The sequence below is a fragment of the Xenopus laevis genome, chromosome 8S (assembly GCF_017654675.1).
Source record: "Xenopus laevis strain J_2021 chromosome 8S, Xenopus_laevis_v10.1, whole genome shotgun sequence".
In the NCBI taxonomy this organism is placed as follows: Eukaryota; Metazoa; Chordata; class Amphibia; order Anura; family Pipidae; genus Xenopus; species Xenopus laevis.
The window spans coordinates 7,419,193-7,445,615 of NC_054386.1; the positions used below are offsets into that span (position 1 = coordinate 7,419,193).

General features: G+C 40.7%; 1 protein-coding gene across 6 annotated transcripts in view; it reads left to right on the plus strand.

The window, feature by feature from the left end:
• Positions 1-26,423, plus strand: part of daam1.S (dishevelled associated activator of morphogenesis 1 S homeolog) — a 123,310-nt gene that overhangs the window by 64,779 nt on the left and 32,108 nt on the right. For 5 of the 6 annotated variants that reach the window (XM_041574480.1, XM_041574478.1, XM_018232276.2 and 2 more), the window contains 11 exons: positions 4,787-4,876; positions 9,406-9,471; positions 15,814-15,908; positions 18,745-19,078; positions 19,636-19,746; positions 19,840-19,943; positions 20,489-20,555; positions 20,661-20,778; positions 22,518-22,656; positions 24,888-24,946; positions 26,176-26,363. In XM_041574480.1, coding sequence (XP_041430414.1) covers positions 4,787-4,876; positions 9,406-9,471; positions 15,814-15,908; positions 18,745-19,078; positions 19,636-19,746; positions 19,840-19,943; positions 20,489-20,555; positions 20,661-20,778; positions 22,518-22,656; positions 24,888-24,946; positions 26,176-26,363 — 1,371 coding nt within the window. Of the gene's footprint in view, positions 1-4,786; positions 4,877-9,403; positions 9,472-15,813; positions 15,909-18,744; positions 19,079-19,635; positions 19,747-19,839; positions 19,944-20,488; positions 20,556-20,660; positions 20,779-22,517; positions 22,657-24,887; positions 24,947-26,175; positions 26,364-26,423 lie in introns of all 6 variants that reach the window. The other variant, XM_041574482.1, reaches the window with a different exon arrangement.

The following is a 26,423-nucleotide window of genomic DNA, read 5'->3' on the forward strand; positions in this document are numbered from 1 at the left end:
CAACCGCAAAAAATGTCGCCGGCGTCTAAGAATAGTCGCCGGCATCCAAGAATGGTTGCCGGCATCCAAAAACGAGACACCGGCACCTCCAATGGGAGCAGAAACACTCAATTTTTTGATTGAAACTTACCTGAAGCTAGGCTTATACTCGAGTCAATAAGCTTTCCCAGTTTTTGGAGGTAAAATTAGGTAACTCGGCTTATACTCGGGACGGTTTATACTCGAGTATATACGGTAATCCAGCAGTCACAATAAGCCTTGAGGGACTTCAGCCGTTACTTTTGGGAGCATGTCTTTTGACACCTGTATTGTATACGAAAACTACCTCATGTACTTTAAAGTTCATTTATTGTGGACAATAGATGTAGAATGTTGTACTTTCTGCTGACTGCATCCTATCAGGCTCTTTTAATATTAGGCGTATGATATCTGAAAGGGGATGGCAGTTTTACAACAACCACAAGTGCTGTGGTGTTCCTTTATCATTTTTGAGTTTACCAAGTACTTATATAAGGCATCTACAACAATTTTCAGCTGAAATGACCATACAGTGAATTGGGAATTGTGACAAGGTGTTATAATTACTTACCAAAGACCTACAAACTGCTAGGTCATAGAACTCCCAACCCAACAAGACCTTTTTCCCAATGTCTCTTCATGAGTGGGTTTCTTGAAATCGTAAAAAGAAGATGAGTGAAAACAGAGAACTGCGTTGAATTTACCAATGTTAAAAGGTTGACCAAATGAATAAAGAGTTGACACCCGTAACTGCTTTTATCTGAAAGGGTGGAGCTTATTAGTAGGTCAAATATACAAGTGTTTAACGTTGATTTGATAACGTTGAATGACTTCAAGAGAAAAAGACTATGCCGTTATTTCTACTTCAAAAGGGTTTCTCTGCGCCCCAAACATCTGCTCTTCATTTATACCGCAAAGGAGGACTAAGATGCAGAATTCAGCGTGTTAGTTAACCATTAAGTGCGTTCTTACCATTTGGAATGGAGGCACAGAGCTGGGAAATTACTTGTCGGCATCCTAACTTCAAAGATCTGCTTTCCGATAGAGCTGCTTACTTACAAGAAGAATAACAATTGCCAAATGGAAAGGCATTTTGGGTCAAGTCTGCTTAATATAGATGTACTCTTTAAATTGCTTAATATCCTCTATAACCGAATAGACTGAAAATTATTTAGTAGAGCTTGAAGGGTTTTTCTTCTTTAATAGAACACAGGGCCCGTTATATTATAGGTCAAGAATTCCTATAATAATTCTCCATCACACTTTGTGGCATCTTTTCTTCTGTGAAATTTTCAGAGTCACATTTTCTGCCACTGTTGCCAAAACCTTAATTGTTAAAAATGACAGCAGACATCTGTGTAATCCATTAATTAAAATGGGCATGCTGTTGTAAATCCCAGTCACATTGAAGTTGGCGTTTTGTGGCTCTGTAGTTCTTCTCTTGGATATGCCATGGTAACAAATTATCAGAAACTTTCTCAACTTTGGCAAATGATTTCTCTTCTCATGCACTGGCGAGGCTGAATGCCATTAGCTGACTGTCAGTTGAGTTGAGAGCTGATCACCAATGCCCATTGTAGAAATCAGCTGGTCATACACCACTCACTTGCAGCCCACGGGAAGCTAATTTTCCCCGACATTTTGTATATATGGAATAAAGCCTGTCAAGTCCTAGTCATTAAGATTTTTGTCTTAGTCCAGGTCTTCAGCATTAGAAGTTTTGTTGGAATGCTTGCCTTCATTGTTTTTGCTAGTTGCTTGGCTGGAAGGAGATTAATGATTTCTACATGATGACAATGTTTAGGATTCAGCCAGGGAGATAAATCAATCACTCAAGCACTTAACTTTTATGATGTATTTTTTATTTCTAAATTACACTATTTACACTGCAAATAATTCACTCTACAATATAAAATGTCATTCCTGAACCAGCAAGTGTATTTTTTTTAGTTGTTATATTGGTGTGTAGGTGCATCTCAGGTCATTTTGCCTGGTCATGTGCTTTCAGAAAGAGCCAGCACTTTAGGATGGAACTGCTTTCTGGCAGGCTGTTGTTTCTCCTGTTCAATGTAACTGATTGTGTCGCAGTTGGACCTGGATTTTACCATTGAGTGCTGTTCTTAAATCTACCAGGCAGCTGTCATCTTGTGTTATGGAGCTGCTATCTGGTTACCCTCTTATTGTTCTGTTGTTAGGCTGCTGGGGGGAAAGGAAGGGGTGTAATATAACTCCAACTTGCAGTACAGCAGTAAAAACTGACTGAAGTTTATCAGAGCAGAAGTCACATGACTGGGGGCAGCTGGGAAACTGATAATATGTCTATATGTGAGATTTCAAAATTAAATATAAAAAAATCTCTTTGCTCTATTGGGAAATGGATTTCAGTGCAGAATTCTGCTGGAGCAGCACTATTAACTGATGCGTTTTGAAAAAATTTTTTCCAATCACAGTATCCCTTTAAGCTGTGATAGCTACCAATTATTCTTCGCTAAATGAAAAAGGGCTTGCATGCAAGCAGTGGGATTTAGAGAGAGCCTGTGTGTTCATTTTCCAGCCAGGTGTACAGGAGAGTATATAATGGCTCATAAATCCACTTTAGGGAGGCTGTCTCCTTCACACAGACACTGAGTATTTCTCTGTGTATTTGCACTCTGCACGCCCCATCTGATAACAGCAGCCTTATAGTGCAGCAGATATTGTAGCCTTCAGCCGTGAAACATTTGTTTCATATTTCATGGCACATTTACCAGAATTCCACTTTTTAAAGTAAACATGTGGTAACACATCCTCCTGCATGTGACTGATAACATATGAAGGATGATCTGTATAAGTTCAAGTTCGATTTCCTTTCAGCCGAAATAGCCATAAATATTTATGTGGCAATTCCAAAAAAAAATGCTGCTGTTAAAGGGGTGATTTCACCTTTAAGTTAACTTTAAGAATGTTATCGAATGGCCATATCTAAGCAACTTTTAAATTGGTCTTCATTTTTTCTTTTTTTACAGTTTTTAATTTATTTGCCTTCTTCTTCTGCCTATATTCAGCTTTGAAATAGGGGTCAGTGATCCCATCTAAAAACAAATGCTCTGTTGGGCTGCAAATGTATTGTTATGGTTTATTTTTATTACTTTTTATTCTGGCCCTCTTCTATTTATATTTCCATCTCTCATTCAAATTGGAGAATGGTTGATAGGGAAATTTGGACCCTAGAAACCAGTTTACTGAAATGAAGAGCTGCTGAATTAAAACCAGTTAACTCAAACCACTAATTATAAAAATGGAAACCAACTGCAAATGTTTGCTGTGATGAGCAGCGCGGTGGTAGTACAACACCTGCCCATACAGTCAGTTGATGAGCCTGTGCCAGTGACGTATTTAGAAGTTCCTTGCGCTCATAACAAAAAATCATTTTCGGGCCACTCAACGCTTTTAGTCTGGACCCTGTATATTTCTGGACCCCTGCAGCAGTCTGTTTCTCTTATGTCATTTAGAAAAGGCTATGAAACTGTAGGGCAGGCATTTAACCATGAGCCACAATCAATTGTAAAAATAGTGGGGGAGCAACACAAACATGAATAAAGTTCCTGGGGGTGACAAATAAGGGTTCTGATTGACTTTTTGGTAGTCCCTATGTGCAATGGCAGTCTAAAGGTGGCTTTGGTAATACATCTGGTTTTATCCAATCAAAACTTGCCTCCGCGTCAAGAAAAAGCAAACATCTGCTTTGAGGTCACTGGGAGCAACAGCCAGGGGTTTGGCAAGCAACATGTTGCTCACAATCCACTGTTTGAGGATCACTGCTTTAGGGTATGGGCACACTGAGCTGTAGTGATGCGCGGGCCGGCACAATACCCACGAGTTGGTCAGGTTTGGGCCGACCTCTCATCCCCATTTGCACTGCCGGCTTCTGACTTCCGGTTTTATAGCCGCGTGCCTGCTAGCCCGGCCCCTTTTGTGACATCGTCAGTGGCGCGGGATTATAGAAGGAACCCGGAAGGTGGCGCGGGTGGAGGGAGTCCGCATCCAGGTTGGGTTCATCACTAGTAGGCGCCACTGCTCTCGAGTATTTTTGCAGGCTGAGAGAAGCTTATCTACTCTATGTCCCTGCTCCATTGATCTAAGCCCCTTCTGCCTTCATGCACACATGCCAGGGACCGAAGATGCCACCATGCTCTTATTTGGTCTGACCTCCGCTCTGCTATGTGTGCCCGTAGGTGGATATAATTTAAATCAATGGAGCAGGAGCACAACACAGATCTGCTTCTCTCAGCCTGCAAAAATATGGTTGAGGGATGGTCCACAACGTCTGCGGAGGGGTCCAGGAGGCTAGCGGAGAGAGAGTCCAATTGTGCCAAAAGAGCCAAATTTCCGGTTGGCTGTCCCTGGTAACTAGTGGGGTGCTGCCGCCTGAGGAGAGTTTCTCAACTTGGCGCAGTGCCCCTGAGTAAGGCTTCAAATACATAAGGATCTGTATATAATGTTATTATAAACTTTTATGGCAAAATATATTGAACATGAATTAAACCGCTAAACTGTCAGATTGGCAGAATTTACTCCTGATTGCTCCACCAACCTTAACTTTAAGAAAATTTAAGGCTTAAGCCAATCAAGTATGTTTTATGGCACTTATGTTAATACATGTGTTTGTCTGTCGGTTCTAAATGGAAATGGAGGGGATGCATGTTCCACAATTTAGCACAGAAAGATAATGTTAAATGGAACGAGATGCCTTTCTATGTGTGTAATAAGGCTGTTGTATTTTCTGTAGGATGAACTGGACCTGTCGGACAAGCACAGGGAAGCCATGTTTGCCCTGTCAGCTGAGAAGAAATGGCAGATTTACTGCAGCAAAAAAAAGGTAAGGATGTCTCACTGAAGGTCACTTTAGATATTCCACCATGTTAAAAAGACCAAATGCTAAAATGCTATTTACCATTTATAAAGTATGACTGTAGTTTATGGGTCAGTGAGGGCAAGCCTGACATACCTGCTTTATGGCAGAAGCAAAGGCCCATTTATATGTTATGTAGCTCAGTGGTCCTCAATTTTTTTTTTTGCAAAACGGACCAGTATCGAACAAGACAATTTATCCATGTGGGGGGGGGGGGGGGGGTGCATGGGCGCATTTCATGCTTACCAAAAAAACCTGTCCAAAAAGTATTTTGCACCTTGTCGCAATCAGTAGAAACTGTTTTCATGTCAATGGTGCCTTAAGGTGGCCATAGACGTAGAGATCCGCTCGTTTGGTGCTGTCTCTCCCCGGATCTCTCCCGATATGCCCACATTGAAGTGGGCGATATCGGGCTGATCCAATCGTGGGCCCCAGGGCCCAACAATTGGATCAAAATGGATCTGATACGGGCGGTTGGATTGCGGGACTGCATAGCCGCACAGATGTGGCCACAATGCGACTGTATTTTTTAACTTGCCTGATTGAGATCTGGCCGACTTTTGGCCAGCTATCGATTGGGGAAGCCCATCGGAAGGCCCCCACACGGGCCAATAAGCTACCGACTCAGCAGCTTTTATCGGCCTGTGTATGGGGCCTTTAGGGATCTGAGAATGCAGGTAATTGGGGCATTTTTCATTGTTTTTGCAGCTATTGTAGACTGCAGCCATAGCCAGAGGCGACCCGGTTCAGCACAACCCACGGCCCAGTGGTTGGGGACCCCTGATCTAGCTAATTAGACATGGAATAAACGAATGTAGTCCAGTTGGGATTAATAATTTCCAAAACAATCAAAACTGAATGGAAAGGATAAGGAGATGCAGACCCTGTTCTGCCAAACCCCTTATTCGACCCCCGAGGTTAATTATCAGAAGCTGAACATTTCCGTTTTAACAGACCAACTGCAATCTGTGCAGAACCTGCCGCAGAGGTGCCCACAAATATTTAGATGGCCAGACTTTAGGCTACATTTGTTCAGATCTGTTTCTATAAGGTTGTGCTTCGTTTCGTTTGAGAGCAGGCCAGAGAGAGAGAACAAATGGTTCAGCCACTTACAAAGGTTTAAAATATCTGCTCAGATCCTTCAGTAAACACATTCCTCCTATGCCAGCTTGATTTAAACCTGCAGGTCGGAGATGAATGAGAGAGCTACACCACTGATACTTTCTGCCAGATATGGACATTCCCCTGGGTCTCCGCATAAAAAAATTCCCACAATGTATATACAAAGCATTGCTGCACTCGCTGCGCTCCAGCCAGAGATAATGTTGTGTGCTAATGAATCCCACTCTTGCAGCTGGAGCGCGTAGCCCCTCTACACGGAGGCTGTTTACTGCTAACCCACTAGAGCCATTTTATTGGCTTGTAAAGCACCTAATGGGCAAATGCTCTGCTTTTTCATTTAACCCTCGACCCCATCCGTATTAACCCATCATTATCACCAGCCGCTCTTACTGCTCTGCTCAGATGACCCAGAGGCTGTAAAACGGCAAATAAGAAAGCTGCTTGTTTACAAAGGTCTAAAGTTACAACAACAAAAAATACCAAAAAATGTGGCAACCTTCCCACCCATCTGAGTCCTAGCCTTAATAGATGTGCCATATTCACCTGACTACAATATGTAAATATACCGCACCTTTCCTACGACTCTCTTGCATTGGTGGTTCAGATCTCCCTAGACCAGGGATCCCCAACCTTTTGAACCCGTGAGCAACATTCAGAAGTAAAAGGAGTTGGGGAGCAACACTAGCAGGAAAACTGTTCTTGGGGTGCCAAGTGCTGTGATTGGCCATTTGGTAGCCCCTATGTTGATTGTCAACCAATATTGAGACTCTGTTTGGCAGTGCATCTGGTTTTTATACAACCAAAACTTGCCTCCAGGCCTGGAATTCAAAAATAAGCACCTGCTTTGAGACCACTGGGAGCAACATCCAAGGGTTTGGAGAGCAACATGTTACTCACGAGCTACTGGTTGGGGATCACTGCCCTAGACAATTGACGTCCGCTTTGACAAAGGGAGGGTTGAACCCCCTGAAACGTTGATGCACAGGTGGTCACAATAAAAGGGCTAAGCTCCCCACCTGCAGTAAATATGGTTTTTGTGTGACTCTCTTAAAAACCATATTCATCTGACAACACCTTGTGTTGGTCATGTTCAGAATCGCAGTCGCTTTATCAGGATCTCCGGATGCTTTTTATCTAGATATGCTTTGAGAAATCTAGTAAAAATACTGAATAAATATGCATTATCCTTGCAATCGCGCGCAATAAATAAACAAAAAAAGCTCACTGTGCCAGAAGCCTTCAAAGAGCTGCAAAGAGCTATTTAGCAGGGTGAGCTTTGCAATCGAGGGTTATGTTGGTTTTTCAATAATGTTCTAGTTGTAGACTGCCAGTTCCTACAACTTACTAGGTATTAAAATGTAGTAATTATAATGTAGTGAGGTAAAACTTTAAGAAGGCTGGTGCCTGCATCTAAAGGGGAAGATGTAATTCAGAAAAGGGATACTGATATGGGGAAAAAATATTTTTTTTTTAAAAAAAACACATCAGTTAATAGTGCTGCTCCAGCAGAATTTCTGCACTGAAATCCATTTCTCAAAAGAGCAAACAGATTTTTTTATATTTCATTTTGAAATCTGACATTGGGTTAGACGTATTGTCAATTTCCCAGCTGCCCCTGTTCATGTGACTTGTGCTCTGATAAACTTCAGTCACTCTTTACTGCTGCACTGCAAGTTGGAGTGATATCACCCCTCCCCCCCAACAGCCTAACAACAGAACAATGGGAAGGTAACCAGATAACAGCTCCCTAACACAAGATAACAGCTGCCTGGTAGATCTAAGAACAACACTCAATAGTAAAAACCCATGTCCTACTGAGACACATTCAGTTACATTGAGTACAATTGAGCCATGGGCATAGAGGTGGGGCAGACAATTACTTTCACTTTCCATTCAGCACTTCCTACATGTCACTGCTCTCCCCACATTCCCCAGTTCTCTTCACCGTTTAAATGTGTAGCCAGGACATGGGGATGGACATCAGGTCCCCCATTCTAGTGCACAAACAAGATCCACAAAATGGCTCCTGCCTGCTTGCTATAATTATGAATTCCCAGACTGAAGGACACAAGAGTCAAATAATTTATATAGTGTAATTAAAGTTCATTTTGCTTGACTAATGTGATAAAATGGGATTTTGAATAATTTTTTTGGGCGACGGATCCCCTTTAACATACTGTAACCATACAGCTTGTATAATAGAACAGATACTTGAATTGTCTCCTGAGCATGACCCTGGTCACTTTGAATTTTTTATTCCAACTGCAAATTTCTTCTGTTATAGATTCGACGTTATTATGAGAAACTTTAAAGGATTATTCAAATAGTCATCATAATATTTAACACATCAATTAAGACATCTCTCTGATACACACGTAAAAAAATGTAATTGCTACATATCCGTTGTTTTATCTGAGGGCATTTTCAAGTCAGTCGTCCTGTAATGAGCCATGCATAACTATTGAGCCCTGTTAACCTTCCTGTGTAAGAGCTATACCTGCTGTATTGTACATAGATTAACTGTTATTTTCTATTTATGCTTGTGTTGCCTAATTTCAATTTGAATTGCTGCCACATGACTTCGCAGTAGCTTAGTAAGGTAACTGTTCGTTATATGTAAATGCAGAAAAACCTTTCATTTTTTTCATGTTGCTGGTCTTTTATAATGTCGCTCTGCCCTCTTATGAATCCCCCATTCTCAATTTCATCTTTATGTTCTGCCATGCAATATAAACATTGATTTATTTCATGAATACATATGTGTTAGGGATGCACCGAATCCAGGATTCGGTTCGGGATTCGGGCAGGATTCGGCCTTTTTCAGCAGGATTCGGATTCGGCCGAACGCTTCTGCCAGGCCGAACCGAATCCGAATTTGCATATGCAAATTAGGGGCGGGAGAGCAATTGCGTCACTTTTTGTCAGAAAACAAGAAAGCAAAAAATGTCTCCTCCTTCCCACCCCTAATTTGCATATGTAAATTAGGGTTCGGATTCGGTTCGGTATTCGGCTAAATCTTTCGCAAAAGATTCGGGGGTTCGGCCAAATCCAAAATAGTGGATTTGGCGTATCCCTAATATGTGTATATAGCAGGATAGCTTCTCTATACACAGTTGGTGTTGCAAAACAGAGCTCATCAGAAGCCAGGAGGTCAAAAAAGTTCCCACCCTTCCTCTTAAATTGGGAGCCCTTACTGCGCATGGTTTGTGTACCCATGTACACATCATTGGGACTTCTCTGGGACTCCAATAACCACACAAAACTGTTATATTTTTAAATATGTGTTGTTTTGTTTGTGAAAAGAAATCTGTTCCTGTTAGCACATAGTTCAATATATGTACATTGTTTTTTTTTTATTATTATTATTATTATAGGATCACGAAGAAGGAGCTACAAGCTGGCCTGAGTTCTACATTGATCAGCTGAATTCAATGGCTGCTGTAAGTATCTGCCTGATGTTTTTGTTCAATGTTTGAAGGAAATCTGCATGAGTAAATCTGTGGGGACTGGTGAAGGAAAACTAATGTGTATTATTAGACCTCTACAATATGTGGAAGCAGTGATAAAACTTGTATTTGAAATGACTGGACAGCTGATGAGTAATGCCGTGAGTAATGTAAGGTGCACACTTAGCAGGACATCCCAGACAAGTCCTCCGGCCTCAAGAAGCAGAAATTTCTCTCAGGCACTTGTGCCCTACTGGAGTTTCTTTTGCCCAAGTCACAAATAAAATTGACCGAACTGCTTTTGTCTCCAAAGCCTAAAACTGCAGATGCCAAATATAGAGCTCAAATTCCTACTCTAGCCCCCACAATGGACCAGCAAACCGGACTTATACCAACTAAATCCTGCGTGTATGACTTATTGCACACATTTAAACCTTTTTTTGAGAATATATTGTTGGTTAATGTGAATTTCTACATATATTGATTATATATTGATTAGATAATAATAATATATATTATATAATTAGCTTTTAGTTACTGATTGTAAGTAGGAGTTACATAGTTACATAGTTAGATCGGGTTGAAAAAAGACCAAAGTCCATCAAGTTCAATCCCTCCAAATGAAACTCAGCATCCAAACACACACACTGACCCCTCCATGCACTCACACAAACTATATATACACCCTTATCTATATAGGATATTATACTTGTCCAAGAAATCATCCAAGCCACTCTTAAAAACATTAACAGAATCGGCCATCACAACATTACCCGGCAGTGCATTCCTCAACCTCACTGTAAAGAACCACCTACGTTGCTTCGAATGAAAGTTCTTTTCCTCTAGTCTGAAAGTGGGGCCTCTGGTACGGTGATCCTCTTTATGAGTGATAGGTTACTATGCTTACATTGCTTCTTGAAGATCCTTAGCAGTTAGTAGAACAAATGACTTAGAAAGAATAAAAAGAGTGAATGTTCAGCCATGGGATGCGCAGGCCAGGGTTACACACACTGTACATTTATCTATTTTGAATAAAGCTCCTGTTCCTCCTTATGTTAAAAGCTTGACACTGCACATTGGTCACACGCTGCGGCCTTGTTTGCTTGCCCTTTGTGTCATTTGCATTGCTCTTAATGATAACATTGACTAGGGCAACGTGAAGTAGAGTCCTGCAGCGGGTCGGGTACCCGCAAAAACCTGCGGTACCCTGCGGGTTGCGTTTAGGATTTCCAGGTGCGGGTATATCCGCGGGTTGGCGGTTCTGCGGGGTTGCGGGTCGGGCCATCGGTCTTCTCAATATCGATATTCACTCCTTTCTTCTGGTCACGTCTACTTCCGATGACGTCACTTCCAGTTTACAATGACAGCACTTCCTGTTTTACTCCTTTTTTTCTGATCACGTCTACTTCCGATGATGTCACTTCCGGTTTACAATGACAGCACTTCCTGATTCTTGATGGTCAGCGGGTCGCAGGTCCGGGTTGCAGATAAGGTACTTGCGGTTAGGGTCGGGTAGCGGGTCCAAGCAGGTAAGAATGCAGGTTGTGGGTCTGGGTTGTGGATTGCAGGTTGCGGGTACGGGTCGGGTTCGGGTCCCAAAAAATGGACCCGCGCAGGACTCTAACGTGAAGTGCTCATTGCACAGCACAGCTGTCGGGCAACTGTGGTGGAAGCCTGCCAGGTACAAGAACCAGATAGAGGAAATATCTCCAAACATCTTTTTAAGATGCCTAACATGAGGAGGGGTTGGATTTGGAAAGAAACAGATGTTTTCTATATAGATGCCATGTATGTATTGTAAATAGCCGAACATGCTGTTGCAGATGTTTTACATATCTAGCACAGCAGTTTGGCATGATGACAGCGTATTTACCATTAACGAGGACAGAAAGTGTGTAGCTGAAGGCAGTTGTAGGGCACTAACAGCTATGAGGCCTGAGCTGTGTACCTTCTTTTAAGGCTTTTGTTATGAGATTGTATGTATAAGACTGTTGTGGCTCCTTGTAGGATGGGGTTATTGCAACAGTTGGAGAAGTGCATGGTTCATGATATCTTATTACGTTACAAGTCTATATTATAGAACATCTGACATTAGCTAAAAAAGGCTGTAGTACTGCAACACATACAGAACTGCCCTTCGAATTTCACTTCTATCCTTATTTATGAGTGTATTATTTCTTAGTTTACACACATGATGCCGTATCTGTAAGACAATATTGTTATAATTCTCTGATGTCAGAGACACTTCGGGGCCGATCCACTAAGGGTCGAATATCGAGGGTTAATTAACCCTCGATATTCGACTGGGAATTAAAATCCTTCGACTTCGAATATCGAAGTCGAAGGATTTAGCGCAGATAGTACGATCAAAGGATTATTCCTTCGATCGAACGATTAAATCCTTCGAATCGTTCGATTCGAAGGATTTTAATCCAACGATCGAAGGAATATCCTTCCATCAAAAAAACTTAGGAAAGCCTATGGGGACCTTCCCAATAGGCTAACATTGAGTTCGGTAGGTTTCAGATGGCGAACTAGGGAGTCGAAGTTTTTTTTTAAAGAGACAGAACTTTGACTATCGAATGGTCGAACGATTTTTAGTTCGAATCCTTCGATTCGAAGTCGTAGTCGAAGGTCGAAGTAGCCCATTCGATGGTCGAAGTAGCCCAAAAAACACTTCGAAATTCAAAGTTTTTTTACTTCGAATCCTTCACTCGAAGTTAGTGAATCGGCCCCTCACAGTGCTTTTATTGCCGTGTACAACAAATGAAAGAAAATTAACATTTGTATAATAGAACTAATTTTGTAGTTCCCACTTTGAGAAAACGCTGCATGCTCCTTTCTGCTCCCAGTTTATAGAGTACAATTTTCCATCCCATTGCCATTTTTCTTCCCTCCCAAAAATAAATCCATATCGTTTTACCGTAGGTGCCATCCCAACAGCAGTGTGCCAGTCTTTCTCGTAGTCATCAATAATTTGCTGGCACAGCTTTCTCACTGAAAAAATCTTTGACTGGTTAAATCATTACAGTGTATTTAGCAATGAGCCTATCAGGCTGGCTCTTTTCATTATACCACCCATGTTACATGTTCTTAGTTTTATACCATCCTCTCCCCCCCCCCCAACTTATATATATATATATATATATTCGTTAAAATATTTTAATTGTCTTCAAGATATTACATATACAAAAGCAGAATTCAAATAATAAGGACTCAAATTCAAGTATCCGACTGTGCTCAATTGTGATTTCATATTGTCACTCAGGTACTGCTGGACTCATTTACTAATAATGGAACAAAAGGGGTCAAGTTTACACCATCTAATTTGAAGTAGATCCATAAAAGCATATGGCTTCTGTGTATGTTGCTACACTCTAGTGTGGAATACCAGTGACTTTGGTCTTGTTTATTGAGATACCCATTAACCAGCTCCATTCGTTTGATTACTGGGTTAATAAACTAATCCTTCTCATAAAGTGAAAAGGTGCTCCAGTTTGTAAATTTAAGCCTTGCACTTGTTTTCATGTATCTGTTCCATACACTCAAGGATGCCCTTTGTCACCCTGTGGAAAATCGCTGCTCCCGTGGGCCTGAAAATACATTATGACCAGTCACAATTGGATGCACTGCAAGTACAACCATCTGCATGGGCCAATCTTATGTAATCACACAAAAATGACTCATTTGTTATTACATATTAAAAGCATTTTGAATGCAGTAATTCCAATAGCAACAGATGGGAATTTTAGATAGATTTGTCATCCTTTGGGCGGAAAAGAACTCTGTGTGTCATTGCTTTTAGCATTGCCATACATGGACCTAAAAAATCTGGCAACGGACTGAATCGCAGCTTAATGGTTCTGACAGACCTACCCAACCAATATATGTCCAAAAGTCATCCAGGTGTCCATTGCATATGTCTGAAAATCAAGGATGAGGATTGCATCTGTTCGTTGAGGCCAAATGATCGGATCAACCTGAAAGGTGACATATTGAGAAAGATCCACCTGTTTGGTGACCTGGACATATTGTGAACCATCCACCTGTTTGGCGACCTCACCAAAGTGGCTGATCATTCCATCTATGGGCACCTTTGGGCCCTCCTCGTGAGACCAGAGTTTGGAAACCAGAAGCTAGTTACACATCCATCTCCTCCTCTGTTGAATTTGGTGATTGAGTGCTGCTGTCATGACGCCCTATCGCCAGGCGAATTTTCGCTCAGGCATACATGACCAATCAGATATCCCTGTTGTTCTGATGCTTGCTTTGTACTGGCCCCAGCTGTCTGCTTACCATGGGACAGATTTCTAGAGGACAGAGAAAATATTAATACAACATTGCTTCTGTTTCAGCATAGAACGTCTCCTTGCAAAGACATGTCCTTATTTGTCACATATATTTCCAACCCTGAGCCCAGCGTCACTATAAAAAAACAACTCGGCATGACCAGGGTTTTCAATAATAAGTAATGCTGTACTACTGTAACCATATAACCATATCTTAAAAAGGTCCCTCTGATGTTTATGCTGGGGTTTGTTTCCATGCCAGTAGCACTCCCAGAATGGTTATCAGCAAACGGTGTTCTGTTATTAGTTACCTAAACCTGTTATTTGATGTCTGTGTGCATCTGATCTTGTTCACGGTCCTGAGAAACACGATATATAAATCTTCTTGTATATAAGTGTTAAAGTTCAGGCGTGAGCTTCTGATCTGCAGCTGTTGGTTATAAAGCAGCTGGGCTATAAATGTGGAAGCCACTGAATGCTGGTATATACTTTAATAAGGATTTTTTTTTAGATCAAATAGAAACTATAATGCTTTAACTACTTCTGCTTCTGCCGAGCGGTGAATTATCATTTGGATCAACTTTCTCTTCGCATAGTGTTATGGCCAGAGATTTAGGACACTCTGTGGCAAATTGCCCAACCAGTGCCCTCCCCAGACTGCGGTGTAATCTCCTCTGCCAGTGACTCTTCTCAGTGCACGTAGATCAGGAATGCCCATACTTTACTAATGTGGGGTCTACTTTTAGTGATGTTGTCCCATTATGATCTACATCCATAATATTACTGTTAGCATTCTGTTCCATGGAAAATATTACTTAAATATTATATTGATTTATAAGAGAATTTATATTACTGTATTGAAAAAACAACTATTTCTTGTGTAACCTTAAGGGCAGAGACACACACTCAGATTCGGGGAGATTAGTCGCCCAGTGACAAAGCTCCTCTTCTTCAGGGCGACTAATCTCCCCGAACTGCCTCCTGTCTGCTAGAATATAAATCGCTGGCGGGATGGCAATCGGAGCACTTAGTTTCCCAAGTGCCCGAAGTTGCCTCACGAGGAAACTTCGGGCGACTTTGGAAAACCAAGCAATCCGAGTGCCATCCCACTGGCGATTAAGATTCTAGCTGGCAGGAGACAGTTTGGGGACATTAGTCGCCCCAAAGAAGATTTGATTTATCGCCGGGCGATTAGATGTCCCTGAATCTGAGCATGTGTCTCTGCCCTAACAGAATAAAATCTGAATGAAAAGAAGAAAACTGTTGTTGACAGCGTCTTGAGATATACTGATCACCAACTAAAGGTCTACTGGTATTTCCCCATCTACCTTTTGAACACCCCTGACGTAGAGGGACCTGTAACTATTCCACTATTTTGGATTCAGCCGAACCCCCGAATCATTTGTGAAAGATTCGGCCGAATACCGAACCGAATCCAAATCCTAATTTGCATATGCAAATTAAGAGTGGGAAGGGGAAAACACTTTTTACTTCCTTTTTTTTTCTCAAAAAGTCAGACGATTCCCCTCATGGCCTAATTTGTATATGCAAATAAATTTACATATGCAAATTAGGATTCGGTTCGGCCAGGCAGAAGGAGTCGGCCGAATCCTGTTGAAAAAGGCCGAATCCTGGCCGAATGCCGAACTGAATCCTGGATTCGGTGCATCCCTAGTAATGTGCAGTTATAACTGACAACATGGGGACAAAGAGCCTTACTAATATTGCACAACGTATCTAAGAAATCAGTTAAAAGTCCACAAATCCACTTAAAATATGCTTAAGGATCAATGCTGTCCTTTGTGTGAAGGTGCAATTTAAACGAAGAACACATGCCTAATATGCTGAGAAGTATCCATGACAGATGGATCATATATAATCATATTAGATTATATAATCGTCAAGGTCATTGTTTACATTTGATTGAAGATAATGCCTGGATGGTGTGTATTTGAGGGTTTTGGGTTTTTTTTCACTTTTATACTTTATTAATGGAAGGATTACTAGAAATAACCCAAGTCCTTAATCTTATTCATTTGTCTTGCAGAGAAGGACACTTTTTGCAATGGACAAGGAAGATGAAGATGAAAGAAGCAAAACAATAGAAAGCCTGAAGACTGCACTTAGGACCAAGCCTATGAGGCAATACATTTCAGCTGTTTTTTTCATGACATCTACTATAATTTTGTGGTGCACAGTGCTAATACTTATTCGGCCCTTTTGGATATTATGCACCAATTCTGAAAAATACAGATTCTTTCATTTAATTGTTTTGGGGCATTGCAACAAATGAAACCTTTTAATTTTTGGTGTTAATGGTCCTTTAATGCTAAAGGAAATCTGTAGCTAAAACAGATGTGCATGGTGTAGTTTTTGGTCTATTTCCAGTTGTTTCTTTTGTTTGACCAAAGCATTCATTTGTTTCTGGCCTTTTAATTGGTAATGACAGATGTATGTCCTGATTTCTCAACTCTCCCAAAACTCATCTGATTAGTGTGGAAAGGCGCTCATGTAACTAGGACTTACTGGGCCCCAAGGCAAAATTTTTAAGAGCCTCTATCCTTTAACGCTTGTGGCTTTTCATAGGTGTGTCCAGGTCCTCTGTACTCCTGGGCCCCAAGCAGTAGGTGGACATGTTGTTACACCCTTGAAACTAAAGAATTGTCTGGGGATTTAGAATATGATGCCCTGTGGTTATGAACGTAGGCACACCCTGTCACACCACAGAGCTCTGAGAAATTGATGCTTATAGCTTTAGCCTTTACTCGGAACACTAACACACTTCTCCCAAGAGGCTTCAAAGAGTAGCTTTTCACTTCCATAAGGCATAGGCAAAACTAAAAGAAGCTTAAATTCCAGTTTGCATTTTGTTGTTTGCAGTGTGAAAATCTTTTTCCTATTTATGTGTGAGAATCCTCAGTACAAAGTGTGGGCACAGAGCAGGCCTACAAACAAACACGCTGCTGCCCTTTCCAGTGTCTCTTCATGTCATTGTAAGAGGCCGCATATTAAACAATCTGTTCTTCATCTGGCAGCCCCCCATTGTTGGGTTATGACTGAAAAAGCATATTGAGTAGCCAACATGTTGGTCCTTAACATTCTTTTCAAGTCAAATTTGACAACAGTGATTGAACAGCGAGAGGAAGCTGCCATTGTGACCCCAAACAATGGATTATCTTGCATGGTTTAATGCCTCCTATGTTAATTAAAGGGATACTGTCATGGGAAAAACATTTTTTTTCAAAATGAATCAGTTAATAGTGCTGCTCCATTTCTCAAAAGAGCAAACAGATTCTTCTATATACAATTTTGAAATTTGACATGGGGCTAGATATTTTGTCAATTTCCCAGCTGCCCCAAGTCATGTGACTTGTGCTCTGATAAACTTCAATCACTCTTTACTGCTGTACTGCAAGTTAGAGTGATATCACCCCTCTCCCTTTACCCCCCAGCAGCCAAACAAAAGAACAATGGGAAGATAACCAGATAACAGCTCCCTAACACAAGATAACAGCTGCCTGGTAGATCTAAGAACAACACTCAATAGTAAAAACCCATGTCTCACTGAGACACATTCAGTTACATTGAGAACGGAAAACAGCAGCCTGCCAGAAAGCATTTCTCTCCTAAAGTGTAGGCACAAGTCACATGACTGGGGGCAGCTGGGAAATTGACAAAATGTCTAGCCCCATGTCAGAAAATTGAATATAAAAAAAATCTGTTTGCTCTTTTGAGAAATGGATTTCACTGCAGAATTCTGCTGGAGTAGCACTATTAACTGATTCATTTTGAAAAAAACATGTTTTCTGATGACAGTATCCCTTTAATTCTAAGAGATAATTGCTCAATATGCAACAAATTACTCATTATGGGTAGTTTTTCAGATCTGTGCTTGCTTTTGGACTTCGCTTGCTGATTCGAATACGGCAATCTTTCCCGTCTCTAGCCCACCTTATTAGTGAATTAGTAGCAAATGTGAAATATAGTGGCCAACTTAAGTTGTCTTGTAAAGTGCATCCTGAACAATTGCCTTCATTATGGCTATCTAATTAATGATATTTCTATGTTCTATCAGTAAGTTAAATGCTTATGCAGCAGAAGTGAATCCTGCGGATGGGGAGTTCCTGATGTCTTAACATAAGTGCACTCAGTAGTCTTTCTTCCCAGACAGAGGGCAGAGCTTTTATTACCTACAGTGCATTTGAAAGCAAGTTTAATGGGGATTAGGCATAATGTATAACAGGAATATGCATCTGCATTCATTATCTATTGATCTGATCAGCAGACAAAAGTAGCCCTTCTTTGCCCTTCAGTTTTGTTGATCAATTACTTGCTTTAGAGACTTTCCAAAATGTAATCTTGCCTTTGTAAGCTAAAAATAAAAATGAAATGGCTTCTTTTGCATGAGGCCTTCAACCTAGGGAACAAAAGAAGATATGTTTGCTAAGGTTTCGATACTAATTGTATTGTCATGTATTAGGGTGGTGGCAGACGTGGCTACTGGGGGAGATTAGTCACCCCGGAACAAATCGCCTCTTCTTCGGGCCACTAATCTTTCCTAAATGCCTTCCCGCCGGCTAGAATGTAAATCGCCAGCCGGATGGCACTTGGAACTCTTGGTTTTCCGAAGTCGCCCAAAGTTTCTTTTTGAGGCAACATCGGCGACTTCTGAAAATGAATCGTTTTACATTCTAGCCAACGGGAAGGCATTTAGGAGAGATAAGTCGTCCGAAGAAGGCATTTAGAGGAGATTAGTCGCCTGAAGAAGAGGCGATTCGTCGATTGGCGCCTAATCTCCCCCAGTAGTCACGTCTGCCACCACACTTACAGCCGAAATTGGTTCTAGCAAATGTGAAATACCATAAGATATACATAGCGCAGTGTTCTAAAGTGGCGCTCCTATTTACCTTAAATGAGATACTTATGCCAAGCAGTGTTAAGAATGCAATCGATGTATTTATTTTTTTTTGTGACGCAGGTTTGTGACCAGATTTATCGACCTGGATGGGTTAACGTGCATTCTGAACTTCCTGAAGTGCATGGACTATGAAATAGCAGAGTCGCAAATACATACCTCTCTCATTGGCTGCATTAAAGCGCTAATGAACAACTCTCAGGGACGGTCTCACGTCTTGGCCCACTCAGAGAGCATAAATGTGATCGCCCAGAGTCTCGCCACTGAGAATATAAAAACAAAAGTAGCAGTGCTGGAAATAATGGGAGCAGTCTGCTTGGTTCCGGGAGGACACAAGAAAGTACTAGAAGCCATGTTACATTACCAACAATATGCCAGCGAGCGGACACGCTTCCAGGTGCAGTAGTGACAAGATGTCTCTTACGTACATCACTTAGGGGATTATCAATCATTGTACATAGACCCCTTGGAAACTACATTCCAGAGGGACTAAATACTACAATTATTTTCTATTATCTATGCAGAACATGTTTATTTTATGAACAATTCCCTACTATTCTGTCGGTATGCTTCTTTGATGCTGTCTAGCCCAAGGCTTTGTATATTATCATCATGTTTGAATGAAACTAAGGCACATCTATCATTCATCTAAAGAAACTTGCTGGTTTTACTCATCTGACTGGTTCATGGTGAACAAGTTTAATAATTATTATTTAAATGTATTGCTACAGCTCTTTTATTAATTATTAATTAATGTTTAAAACATCTGGAGTCAGTGTATATTGACTGGAGCAACCCATTTCACAATGGCATCCAAACTTCCTTGCGCTGTAGACTTTAATATTGTTGGCCAACCTACTCAAATCTACATACATTCGCATGCCTTGAAGGAAGATAAAAACAAATGGTCGTCTTAGGGGAGGCTGTAACTGTGTTTGTGATCTACTTTTATAGACCCTCATAAATGATTTGGACCGGAGTACAGGAAGGTATCGGGACGAAGTCAGTTTGAAGACGGCAATTATGTCCTTTATTAATGCCGTTCTGAGCCAAGGGGCAGGCGTGGTAAGGTTTTTTTTTTTTCCAATTCGTGTTGTCTCTGTAACAGCTATTCGAATATTGAGAATATTAATATCCTCTGATATGGTTTGTCCCCAGGAGAGCCTAGACTTCAGGCTTCATCTGCGATACGAGTTTCTAATGCTTGGAATCCAGCCAGTGATCGATAAACTGAGGGAACATGAAAATTCGACACTAGATCGGTAAGAAACAATGGCAGAATGGCCGACACTGTATACAAAGAAGCAAAATGTTGGAGCAGGGCACTCAAAATGTCACACATGGATCAGAGTAAAAAAAATAGAAATCTTTATTGGTATAAACTACTTATGACTGACGCGTTTCGTGTCAAAGACACTTGGTCATAGGCTACCATGGTGTCTTTGACACGAAACGCGTCAGGCATGAGTAGTTCATACCAATAAAGATTTCTATTTTTTTTACTCTACATTCGCCTGATCCATGTGTGACCTTTTGAGTGCCCTGCTCCAACATTTTGCTGCTTTGTATACGTTTTGTCCGCTCCCTTGAGCTGAGGGCCTGGGGCAGGAGCACTTGGGCCACCTACTCCATTTGGTGAGTTATTCTACTGGAAAAGTCTATGCTTAAATACATAGGTTTGTTTTGCTAAATAGCCGACACCACCTTGGTCTTGCAATTGTTTCAATACCCAAATGATCATTCAAACAGTGCACCCAACGTTCAGGTTGCACTACTCATCCAAAAAAAAATTTGTTTTGTTTAACAGACATTTAGATTTCTTTGAAATACTGCGTAATGAAGATGAACTGGAGTTTGCTAAAGGATTTGATCTGGTATGTGTCATAGACCTCCCTTGTTAATAATGAGTACATAACAATGAGTTATTAGAATTCTATTGGTCTATACTTATTTATGGATGCTTTTTTTCCATTATGAAGGTTCACATTGACACCAAAAGTGCAACTCAGATGTTTGAACTGATAAGAAAGCGATTAACACACACAGAGTCCTACCCACACTTTACATCTATTCTGCACCACTGTCTCCAAATGCCTTGTAAGTATCATGCAAAGGGTAAAGTAAGAGCTGCATGCTCAGGCCAACGTTATTTTGCTTTATTGGGATAATCCATATATCTGTAACTCTGCCATTTTGCTGTGGCTTAATGTAAATGAAAAATGTAAGCACACATAAACAAAACAAAAAAAAACATGGTAAACATAAATCGTATTCATATTAGTATTGAAGTATTAAAGGAGAACTAAAGCTTTACTAGCTTTTGTGCTCAAGGCAACCACCACCCTGTAGCAGTAAAGATCCAAAGATGCCCCAGTAGCTCCCCATCTTCTTTTCTGCTGATTCACTGCACATGCTCTGTGCTGCTGTCACTTACTGAGCTTAGGGACCCACTCACAATATACAGTACACATAGAATAGAAATGTCAAACTATAAGGCTGATTAGTAATTAATACAGATAATTACTACATGGCAGCACAGAAACCAGTGCAATTAGCATCAGAATTTAATAATCAGCAAACCTGTAGCATCAGCTTATATTACAGGGGAAGCTCATTTTCTGCTGGATAATTAGTGACGAGCCCTAAGCTTAGCTTCTCAACAGCCAATCAGAGCCCACTGAGCATGTGAGTGTCACAGACACTTTCCAAGATGGTGACCCCCTGTGGCAAGTTTGAAGTCCTGGATCATTGCTGCTATTGACAAGCTCAAACTTTAGCCTCGTGCAATAAGTTCACTATATAGAGTATGGCATTTTTAGCCATATTCATATTTAGGGCTTAGTTCTCCTTTAATATATACTCTCATGGAACCAGAGCAATGGGCCAGCAGCAATCGATTCAAATAAGATCAAGTAATTCAAGCAAAATGACGACAATCAGCTCTTTTGACTGATTTTGTCATCTTGTCTTATTCTATGCAAAGGCCACATGCAGAGCCCACTGAGACAAATATCCTCCTATTGAATTCCATGACAATTATGTCATGGCCATAATTTATGATTAATAATCTTGATTGAACCCCTTGCCAACTCCTTAGACCTAGACTAAAAGTGTTAATAAGCAAGCCTATTGCTATGTGAAGTATTTATGGTATTCTCATGCTTGCTCAAGAAAGAGCAAAACTGCACCAACACTATGGAGGTTATTTACTGAACCCTGAATGCAAAAATCACAAAAAAATTTTTTAATAAAATCTGACAAATTTTTTGGAATTTATTAAACTCCGAGGATGGAAAAGTCCGAATCTGAAAATCTGGCATCTCAGACCTGTCGAGGTTGCATAAGTCAATGGGAGAAGTCCCAATGTTTTTTTTGATGTGCTGTGGGTTTTGTGCAATACCCCGGGTGAAAATTCCAAAAAAAAAATCGTGAAAATCGGATGGAAAAATCTGAAAAAATATTGAAAATCAGATTTTTTTTTTTCCCCGCAAAGCCAATTTTCGGGAAAATGTAATAATAAATAAGCGTAAAAACCTGAGCTTGTAGCAGAAAATATTGAGATAAATTCGGATTTTGATAACTAGCCCCCTGTGTGTTTTTGTGCCCCCTGCCCTGCATAGCAGCAAATAACTTGGTGCCGATCTCTCTTTTTACCTTTAGCCCACTGTTCCCATTAGAGTGCAGTTGTTCTAAAAACAGTTGATTTATTTCCAGCAAAGGGTATCTGTTAACCTTGAGCAGACAAAATGTTATTTTATAAAAAAAGATTGTGCTTTGTGTTGTGCAAATATAATGTATGGATGGAAGTAACAGCGCTTGTTGCCTTGTTTTGGCAGATAAAAGAAGCGGTAACACTGTCCACTATTGGCTGTTGCTTGACCGGATAGTACAACAAATAGTGATCCAGAATGAAAAAGGACAGGATTCGGACATCTCTCCGCTAGAAAATTTTAATGTTAAAAATGTGGTTCGGATGTAAGTGGTGCTTTAACATTTCTGCAACATTGTTGTAACTTGTTTTATTAAGGAGAAGAACAGGAAAGGGTTGTTAAAAAGTCATGTTCCCGTAGCCCCAAACTGTTTTGTTAGTGTTCCTTTAAAAGGGTGAGGCCTGGGTGGTGGAAATGATAAGCATTTGAGACCTTGGTGAAAAATATGTGGAAATCACATCAACGCAGCATTTGTTGATCTTCTTTAATGGACTGTATAAACATGCCTCTGTCTGGGATTTTATAGACCATAGGCAACATCACAGTCAACCTATAATTATAAATCAGACTTTAAAGCCTAACTGCAAAACTACTATACATGCGTAACTGTGGGTTGTGGCAAATGCTAGAGAGGCTGCTATAAGGTCCCATAGAAAGTCAGTATTAAGTGGGCTGGTAAGGGCTGTTTGGGCCTCTATCTGGACTGTTTGGGCCTCTATCTGGACTGTTTGGGCCTCTATCTGGACTGTTAGGGCCTCTATCTGGGCTGATTGGGCCTCCGTGTACCTGAAATGCCAGGGCCTATTTTAATTCTCAGTCCAGACCTGTACGAACGTACTCGCTCCTCTCCACACTTTTGTTAAAGGGATACTGTCATGGGAAAAAAATTTTTTTCAAAATGAATCCGTTAATAGTGCTGCTCAAGCAGAATTCTGCACTGAAATCCATTTTTCAAAAGAGCAAACAGATTTATTTATATTCAATTTTGAAATCTGACATGGGGCTAGACATATTGTCAATTTCCCAGCTGTCCCAAGTCATGTGACTTGTGCTCTGATAAACTTCAATCACTCTTTACTGCTGTACTGCAAGTTGGAGTGATATCACCCCCCTCCCTTTTCCCCCCAGCAGCCAAACAAAAGAACAATGGGAAGGTAACCAGATAGCAGCTCCCTAACACAAGATAACAGCTGCCTGGTAGATCTAAGAACAACACTCAATAGGAAAAACCCATGTCTCACTGAGACACATTCAGTTACATTGAGAAGGAAAAACAGCAGCCTGCCAGAAAGCATTTCTCTCCTAAAGTGCAGGCACAAGTCACATGACCAGGGGCAGCTGGGAAATTGACAAAATGTCTAGCCCCATGTCAGATTTCAAAATTGAATATATAAAAATCTGTTTGCTCTTTGAGAAATGGATTTCAGTGCAGAATTCTGCTGAAGTAGCACTATTAACTGATGTGTTTGAAAAAAACATGTTTTCCGATGACAGGATCCCTTTAAGTAAATGTCCTTGAAAAATATCTATGCCTAGCACTAGCTCTGTGGGCATTGGATAGGTTTTTGGGTTAACTCTCATCCACACTGAATGGGAGCACTAGAAACATAGTAGAGATGCCACTGTAAAATTACATATTTTTTGTGACATGCCAGATAGTAGCGTAACACACAATATCTTGCTTGGCACTTAAAAGGGTACAACAACTGTTCTGCTGTGGGTGACTCATTCTGTGGGTTACAGAATGTTATGGACCCATAAGGCAGTCCACCTGGACCCTGTAAATTGGCTTGGGCTCGACAGCTCATTCGAACTCATTTCCATTTCTATGGTCTTTTTCATTTAACTCCTACTCGGGCTTATAACTGATTTATTGCAAACACACCTTACGATTTTATTAGAATAATCTAGTAATTCAATAAACATAACTATTCTAAATTTAGTAATGATCATTTCGGTTTCCACAGGTTTTGGGGAATGCAAGTTGTGCCTCATCAGATGAAGGGTTTATGTTTAGATATCACAGGAACCGAGACAGACGAGATGTTTAGTGGCGCCGGCAACAAATTGCCTCTTTTTCGGGCAACTAATCTCCCCAAACTGCCTCCTCTGCCTTCCCGCTGGCTAGAATATAAATCGCCGGCGGAATGGCACTCGGATCGCATAGTTTTCTGAAGTCGCCCAAAGTTGCCTCACAAGGAAACTTCAGGCGACTTCAGAAAACAAAGCTATATTCTAGCCGGCGGGGAGGCAGTTCGGGGAGATTAGTCGCCCAAAGAAGAGGCGATTTGTCGCCAGGCGACTAATCTCCCCCGAATCTTCTCATCTGTCTCTGCCCTAAATTGATTCATATACAGTATGCCCTAAATTGAGGTATGTTGGAATGGGAATGATCTTTAAAGAATTGTCATTTTTTACCAGCATGCCCAAGGTAAAAGGTTTTAGCTGGGGACCAGAAAAACTAGTCCTCAAATAATGTTGTATCCCCTTATTTAGGTTAGTTAATGAAAACGAAGTCAAGCAATGGAAGGAACAAGCTGAAAAAATGAGAAAAGGTTAGTGGATTTAATTCAGATTCTGCATTCTGTATCAATTCTCTCTCTCTCTCTCTCTCTCTCTCAATTCTATATAGTTATGCCAGTATATGCAAGCTTCATTTTTTAAATTAGAGCTGGATTCACAATTCATATTGCATTCTGCCAAATCAAGGCAAAACTGATTCCAAACCTTTTATTCTATGTTAAGGCTGGATAACAGAAGGCAATAATTTATGTGAGAGATTATGCATTTTTGCCAATTCAGCTCAATTCATCTGATTAGGGTTTTCGATTTTAGTTAATAATTCAACAGAATCTTTTATAGACCACTAGCAGCCAAAATGGGATTGGTTTGTTTGCCCTTATGCATAAACTCCAGGGGGTTTTCAACAGCCGTGACACTATTGGTTGTCATCAATTGTGATTTGAGGTGCCCTTTAAGGGAGAACTAAACCCTTAAAATCAATAGGGCTAAATATGCCATATTTAATATACTGAACTCATTGCACGAGGCTAAAGTTTGAGCTTGTCAATAGCAGCAATGATCCAGGACTTCAAACTTGTCACAGGGGGTCACCATCTTGGAAAGTGTCTGTGACACTCACATGCTCAGTGGGCTCTGATTGGCTGTTGAGAAGCTAAGCTTAGGGCTCATCACTAATTATCCAGCAGAAAATGAGCTTCCCCTGTAATATAAGCTGATGCTACAGGTTTGCTGATTATTAAATTCTGATGCTAATTGCACTGGTTTCTGTGCTGCCATGTAGTAATTATGTGTATTAATTACTAATCAGCCTTATATTGTGACATTTCTATTCTATGTGTACTGTATATTGTGAGTGGGTCCCTAAGCTCAGTAAGTGACAGCAGCACAGAGCATGTGCAGTGAATCAGCAGAAAAGAAGATGGGGAGCTACTGGGGCATCTTTGGAGACACAGCTCTTTACTGTTCAATGTTTGTGGTTGCCTTGGGCTGGTACAGAAGCCCAAAACATAATGTACAACATTTCTAGCTACTTCTTTAGTTAAGCTTTAGTTCTCCTTTAAATGATAAAGTACAGCACATTCATACATTATTGGGGTGATGGCCACAAAAAAAGCAGAAAACTAATAATAGGCTGAATGTTGCTACTGTTCATAACAAAATTAGCAGAATTTAAAAAATATTGTACATAGAATTCTAAAATTCCAGCTTCAATCAGTTGCGTTTCTCATCAAGCTCCTATCTGTGCCTGCCACATTCACAGAACACAATGAACTGCAGCAAAAACTGGAGAAGAAGGAAAGGGAGTGTGATGCCAAAACCCAAGAGAAAGAAGAAATGATGCAGACTCTGAATAAAATGAAAGAAAAACTGGAGAAAGAGACCACGGAATATAAAAATGTCAAACAACAGGTGACAGAGCTGACAGCACAGATCCAGGAACTGAACAGTGTAAGTCATGACATAAGTATTTTTGTTGGTTACTCTTAAAGCAACACCCTCTGTTATACT